Source organism: Portunus trituberculatus, chromosome 39, assembly GCF_017591435.1.
Source record: "Portunus trituberculatus isolate SZX2019 chromosome 39, ASM1759143v1, whole genome shotgun sequence".
NCBI classification, from domain to species: domain Eukaryota; kingdom Metazoa; phylum Arthropoda; class Malacostraca; order Decapoda; family Portunidae; genus Portunus; species Portunus trituberculatus.
The window spans coordinates 14,143,795-14,151,294 of NC_059293.1; the positions used below are offsets into that span (position 1 = coordinate 14,143,795).

General features: G+C 41.3%; 1 protein-coding gene and 1 long non-coding RNA gene across 6 annotated transcripts in view; one reads left to right on the plus strand and one right to left on the minus strand.

Annotated features, from left to right (window-relative positions):
* LOC123515596 overlaps positions 1-7,500 on the minus strand; it is a 291,197-nt gene that overhangs the window by 55,081 nt on the left and 228,616 nt on the right. For 4 of the 5 annotated variants that reach the window (XM_045274370.1, XM_045274371.1, XM_045274368.1 and 1 more), the window contains one exon: positions 4,770-4,828. Coding sequence is in view for 1 of the 5 variants with exons in the window: in XM_045274373.1 (XP_045130308.1) it covers positions 4,770-4,828 (59 nt within the window). In the remaining 4 variants the exon portion in view is untranslated. Of the gene's footprint in view, positions 1-4,769; positions 4,829-5,517; positions 5,582-7,500 lie in introns of those variants that run through there. The other variant, XM_045274369.1, reaches the window with a different exon arrangement.
* The window catches only part of LOC123515598, a 111,209-nt gene that overhangs the window by 44,934 nt on the left and 58,775 nt on the right, over positions 1-7,500 (plus strand). The window lies entirely within an intron of this gene.

Below are 7,500 nucleotides of genomic sequence, written 5' to 3' on the forward strand. Positions count from 1 at the left end.
TCACTGAATAAGATCAAGTACATAGCGGTACATTACGAGACGGAGCATCATGAATCTTTTTTATGGAAGAGTGGAAGCTGGCCAAGGGCAACAAAAAATGCCCACTCGATTGCCAGTTCCTTAAAAGGTTAGTGGAGTTAGCCAAAAGTCTGGGAGCAATGTCTTTAAACCTCCCTCTTAAAAAAAAAGTCAAGTCGTAGGAAGATGGAAATACAGAAACAGGCAGGATTATTGAAAGGATCTCTAATTTTAATGTCGATTTGAATGGAGGTTCTACGTATAAGAAAAAAATCAAACACATCTGGCAAATATAGATATGACTGATTAAGACGCCAATGTTTAGAGTACAGGATGACATTACTGAAAGGGAATCAAACGGAAGGGTTTTCAAGGGAAGTTCTATCACGAAACGAAAAGGAAATAACGAAAACAAACATGATCAGCATCAGCAGCAGAAGGAGGAGGAGGAGGAGGAGGAGGAGAAGGAGGAAGAAGACAATTGACACTGAGGTATCAGATCCATTGACATATTTGGCAAGTTCCATAAAGGGGGACCAATTCATCTCTCTCTCTCTCTCTCTCTCTCTCTCTCTCTCTCTCTCTCTCTCTCTCTCTCTCTCTCTGATCCTATAATATACAAATACACACGAACGAACTATATAGCCAGAGAGAGAGAGAGAGAGAGAGAGAGAGAGAGAGAGAGAGTAGGGATATTATGCATCCGCTTATTAGCCTCCTGAGAGTATTGTTTTGTGCGTTGCCATGGTGATGAAGACATTTTTCTCATGTTAGGCTCTGCGTGTGTGTGCGTGCGCGTAGCCTTTCTGTGTGTACGTGCGTGCGTGCGTATGTGAACGTGTGTGTGTGTGTGTGTGTGTGTGTGTGTGTGTGTGTGTGTGTCCACCCGTTCGCGCTGCGTTTCTACAAATGGGGGGGACTAAGCAAAACTCGCCACGCTCAGTATCCTGGCAGCGTTATGTTAAATCCTCACTGACTACCAACTTGCATCGCGGCGACTGTGATGTTTGTTGCTCTCAATTTTACCGACATTTATTCCAACGCTAGTCTCTGATTTTTACCTTTTTTCTTTCCCGAGCTTTAATCGTCTTTAGTGTTGTTAAGTGTCGCGTTGTAATAAAAGGATTGATGCTCTACTCTCCTCTGCTCTGCTCTCGTCTGGTATGGTCTGGTCTGGTCGTTATGTGCTATGCTGTGGTGAGTGATTAAATGTGTGTGTGTGTGTGTGTGTGTGTGTGTGTGTGTGTGTGTGTGTGTGTGTGTGTGTGTTCACTAGAATTTCAAGCATTTAACGTCTCTTCATTATTTTGTAAGTGCACATTTACAATTTATATCCTTATATGTCAATGCCTGTGTGGTATTTGATATTTCGTTATTATTACTTCCATTTACAAACGGTATATGTGAATATGCATGTACATGTATTAATAACAAAATGATCAAATTTCCCTTTACTATTGCGTAAGTATATATTTACACGCCTATGATCATTGTTTTTTACTTATAACTACATCTATACGTATGTACATAGCCACCAACACAATGTAATCGATTCATAACTGATGTCGACAGGTGTTTCTAAAGGATATAGAAAAAAAATCTTCGTGACGAGTAATTCATATTTCTGAGGTTCGCGATATTTCAGGTGTTCATGGATGGCTGCCTGAGCGAGGGGCGCGACAGGTGAGTCACTCGTCACGGGCAGGCCATCCCGAGTGATAGCCGTCAATCTCTGATGATGTATTTACTTGCAAAACGTGTTCCTGATCACGCGAGGGAGGCGGAGGGAGAAGGGTGCGCCTGGTGGAGGGAAGGCAGAGACTGATGGAGCAAGGGAGGCTTACTTCACTACTGGGGAAGGAAGAGTGACTCAAACACCAACCCAGGAGAAACTTGTTTATTGTTAACTAAGGAGTGCACTTTAGGCTTACAATTTACGATGGTTAGCGAAATACTAAGACAGGATGGCTGACAAAGAAAAGATCCTATACTTATCCTTTTTCTACTCTTTCACACAGTCAGGCTATCATTCATTCCTGTAATAGTAATGGACTCAACAAGAAGTAATATAGACTCTTCACAACATCCGTGTATGTCGGAGGTCGCGTGCAGAAGAAACCTAATGATCAGTCAATCTTTATTAGAGTGAAATGAGCTGGAGAATCAAAGCTCAAAGACAAAAACAAGAATGATTTAATTGTTTTCTTATATTCGAAAACAATAAAAAGAAACCGGACTGGACATCATGAAAAAAGGAGAAAGAGAAACAACCGATAAATGGAAAGGAAAGTGCGAAAAAAGGACAAGGACGAGGAAAAAAAGTGTTTTACTCGTTTGCAGGGTGAGGAAGTTAGTAGTTTTAGGATGGAGTGGACGGAGAGCCGGCGCAACGTGCAGTGGAGGCAAGCGCTGTGAATAGTAGCTTTGTAATAATTCTCTCGCTTCTCAGAACAACGAAAAGTAAGTAATATGAAAGTGGTGACTCTTAAACACGCCTCAATACGAACTCCAATAAAGAATAGAAACTGCAACCTAAAAGTATATGGTAATTAAAGCAACGCAACCAAGACACCAAAGGTAACACACAAAAAAGAATATAGAGAATTAGATATGAACACCCACATGGTTCATATATAGGCCATCTCCCCCTCAAAAAACTTTCATCAATACTTTTCTCAGGAACTTTTACATTGAAAAGTACTTCAGAGAGAGAGAGAGAGAGAGAGAGAGAGAGAGAGAGAGAGAGAGAGAGAGAGAGAGAGGATAAAGAAGAACGGTACATCAATATCTAAATTTCATAAATAGCATAAGCGATGAGTGATTATCTTTTCTTTTCAGGAACTCATATTCAATAGAAAAAGAAAAGCAGAAAGCCTTTTAACTCCTTCAATACCATGACGCTTTCCCATATTCATTCTAGTTACTATTTGGTGATTCTTTACAGCCTCAGAAACTCATGAGGCGGGATTAGAATAGTGAAGACTCTGGCCATCAATCTTCTGACCTCCAAAGACCCTTCCTAATGTCAATAAAATGGTCCAGTCGTATATAAATCTCAAGGTAAAAATGTGTCCTAGTATTGAAGGGTTAAATACATTAATTTAAAGAAAAAACAATAGAAATATATAAAAACATAAGAACCAATTAAGAATTATCACACATATAATACAAAAGACTCATGAACGAACGACTTTTCTTCCTACGAATATTTACAACCTCTTTCTCTCACCCAGGAAGCAACATGAAGAAAACCAACACAATCTTCGAAACAAAACCACTAGAGCCAATTAAGAACAATCACATATTAAAAAACAGAAAGAAGAATAGACGAACGCACGACCTTCCTTCCTACGATTTCCTACAGTCACCCCCTTTTTCTTTTTTTTCAGCCCAGGCACAGCTGAAGATCAACCACAATCCCCTGAGTCGTTCCTTTCCGCGCGGTTCACACAATTCCATTCCAGTTGCCAATACCCGAAACCCTCTCTCTCGCGCCTGGCCGCCGGATACTCTATTCTTTTTCCGCTGGGTAAGTGGGGTGGCGGGGGGAGGTTGCGGGGTGACTGTAGTCGATCACAAAGTTGACGTTCCTCCCGGTATTGGTTCTTGTCGCCTCCTGATGCCATTTACTCCGGGCTGTGTTTTTCTTGGATGACGGCAGTTGGCGCGGGCGTGCAAGAATTGGTTTTTATGCTGGCATTTTTATGGAGGTCGGATGGACACAGATTTTGCCTCCCCGAGTCTTATTCCGCGAAGCTTGTCTAGTGTAGCGGATGTTTGTTATTATTCTTTTTTTTGCATGTGTGTGTATTTGTTTTTTTTCATCGTTTTTTTTCTTCTGTGTGTGTGTGTGTGTGTGTGTGTGTGTGTGTGTGTGTGTGTGTGTGTGTGTGTGTGTGTGTGTGTGTGTGTGTGTGTGTGTGTGTGTGTGTGTCTTTCTCTTCCATCAAACTGGGCACGTTCCAGGTTCCAAATATGAATAATAATAAAAGGTTGTTCTCTCTATCTATCTCCGTCTGTCTGTCTGTCTGTCTGTCTGTCTGTCTCTCTCTCTCTCTCTCTCTCTCTCTCTCTCTCTCTCTCTCTCTCTCTTTTATCATTACTTTCTTTCACCCTCACAATTTACCTAACCTTTGCCAGGTAAACCGTGCTGCACTAAACGACCACAGTTTATTGCACATCTGATTTTCCTTCAGTCAAACAGCAACACCAATATGTTTCAGCGTCGTCCTATCATGGGGGAAAAAATAACCCCCACATGGACACAACACAAGTTTATCTCAACTCTCTGATTAGTCTCTTTTACGTGCTGATTCGCAAAGCACTGTTCTTATTAAGGCTCGTTAGTCGTTCTTTCCTCTCCTCTCCCTTGATAAATTTCATGTTGTTCAATTATCAAGTAAACACAAGACATCGCTACAAGTCTTATTTTCCAGCGCAGAATCGAACAGTGTTGTATCTATTAACGCCTATTAGACATTTTCTTCTCATCTGTGTCCTTGATGTAGACTTTCTGTCTCTCAGTTAGTAGAGAAATACGAAAGATCGCAACAAGGGTCTAATTCAAACTGCAAACTCTCAGAGCATTGTCCTTCTCATCAAATCTCGTCAAAATCTAGTTTTCTCCCTTGTCCTGGTAAACTTTGTGTCAGTCAGCAAATAGATTGACACGACCCGTCGCTAAAAGAGTCTAATGTTATTTGTCTGACTAATTCATGTCACTTAAAGCGGAAAAAAAAATCATTACTCACCTTCGTGGTAGGTAAGTGACACTTCCTAGGCGAGCTTCCACGTCGCCACCTCAGTTGATCTGCGGAAGAAAGAGAGAGAAAAAAACAGAGATTAGTTTGCATGGAAGAGAACTTGAAAATCTGTTAACTTGTCAAACGGGAGTTTCAGAACGTAACCTTTTCAGGTCAGTGATTTCGAGAGGAAACTGAAAATGGAACACAATAAGCATCAAAAGAATAAAAAAAAAGAAGATGGGATTAGTTCATCCCTCGGCAACAGTGTCCTACCTCTACTGCGTTTTAACCTTCAGATAGATGTTTGCAAACGTTACTCCACCTCCACCAGCCTCACTCTCCTCACCCTGATCCCTACCCCTACTCCCCGCCACCATCACCATGACCATCCTCTTCTGGCCAAAGCACCCTTGAAAACACTCCCTCCTCTCTCCCATGTCCTACTCTCAACTCCTCCGTGCCTCTCTCTCTCTCTCTCTCTCTCTCTCTCTCTCTCTCTCTCTCTCTCTCTCTCTCTCTCTCTCTCTCTCTCTCTCTCTCTCTCTCTCTCTCTCTCTCTCTCTCTCTCTCTCTCTCTCTCTCTCTCTCTCTTTCTCTCTCTCTCTCTCTCTGATTACACTCGAACACTCCAATGACATAATTTCCCTTTGCATCACTGTCACCTAGTCTCTTGCCAACTTCTGCAGTAATTTCTTGAGTTCAAAGGTCCTATTAATTACCAAACGCCGAAATCACAACACACACTTTAACTCACAAGTCACACTGGACCTCCTCGGCAGGGACAGGAGCAGCACCTCCCCTAGCGAGCCTCCCCGGGCACACTAACCAACCGAGTCAACAATACACCTGTACCACCTCGAGGCTCTCAAGGTCACGGCGAAAATTACACCCTTTCTCTTTCTAACACTTGAACGAAAGGAGGAAGAACAAAACGTAAAGAGGTAACTATCGCTAAATCAGAGACCAGAAGAAAGGAAGAAGTATGGAGAGATTGATCAAGATGAAGTGATGTGAGAGAAACGAAAGGAGAGAGCTAAGAAAGGGCTAGAAGGAAGGTAGGGTGAGAAGGGTGATTGATAGCCTGGCGAGGGTGAATGTGGAGTTATACGGAACAAGAACTCGATAGTTTGGGGAAGGGCAAGGGAGAGGGTGAATGAAGGGGAGATGTTGAGAGAAAGAGAGAGAGAGAGACAGAGAGTGAAGGAAGGGTAACGGAGAGGAGCTAATGTCATTCATAATACTGAACGGCAAGGCTGGGAGAGATACCTGGCTGGTGTAAAATTGTTGGATTGATGAAGGTTAGAATATTAAATCAAAAGTGAAAGTGGTTGTATAATGACGAAGGTTCAGTACACCCAAGACAATGATAGGAGTGACTAATGACACCACTTGACAGTAAAATGGGCAGACGACATGTTAAAGACAATATAACTAATTAAAACAACAATTAAAATACCACTAATAGTAAAAAAAACATCTTAATAACAAGGCACGAAATATCACAAAGGGACAACACCCATAATAACAGAATTGTTGGCCCTTACAACTGTCAAGGTCAAAATAATATAAAAGCCAGAGACACTATAGCACATCAGGTGTTTGTTAGCAGGTAAGAATAAAGAGTGAGTTCCAAGCCAGGTGTACTACAAGTAATTAATGAAGTAACCAGAAAAGGATGACACAAGATAAATGACGGTAAATGTAGACAACGGTGGATCAAAGACAGGTAATACTTTCACCCACTCATAAAAGGAAAACTTAATGAATAAAGGCATTACTTAAAAACGCAAATGCAAGTCTTCAAGCTGAAACTAAAAAAAAAACAACGATAAAATCAAGAAATGAATAATGATATTGGAAGAGTAAAGGAAGGTAACTTAACCTATCCTGTAAGTGGTGTTGCAAGTGTCAATTATTCGTCATTTTGTCACAGATGTCTTTTTTTCTGGGTGTTGTCAGGACGTCTCACCAGCTGTTACGTGATCCATATATAGGAAGACCACATTGTGCAACTGTGTGTGTGTGTGTGTGTGTGTGTGTGTGTGTGTGTGTGTGTGTGTGTGTGTGTGTGTGTGTGTGTGTGTGTGTGTGTGTGTGTGTGTGTGTGTGTGTGTGTGTGTGTGTGTGTGGGAACATTCCCCTTAAAAAGACAAATTTCACATTCTGTATCTTTCTTATATCAAAGAAATAAAGGAAAGACATTTAAGTACCTGAGAGAGAGAGAGAGAGAGAGAGAGAGAGAGAGAGAGAGAGAGAGAGAGAGAGAGAGAGAGAGAGAGAGAGAGAGAGAGAGAGAGAGAGAGTGTACAGAAACTCATGGACTTATTAATACTTCTACAATATAATAAACAATAAAGGCAGTGACAATATGCCTAGATATATGAGTGGCTTACTTCTCAATAAGTCGATCCATACATAAAACAATAACAAGAACAACACAAGAACAACAACAACAATATATTATAATTTCGAACCCCATCATGAGTCAACACTTTCACAATAATGACAATAATGAACGAACGAAATACAACCCAAACATTTCCCTCATCGCCGGAGTGACGCAAGGTGTGAAGGAGGGGAGGCTCGTGTACGTAATCTTAATAAACGAGACACACTCATTAATTTTCCCTCTCCACTTCCAGCATTTGTTCCTCATCCACCGTGCTTATCATTGTTATTTACATTTCTTGCTTCCGCTTTTTTATATATTCCATTAATGTGTGGCATCCTATTTCAT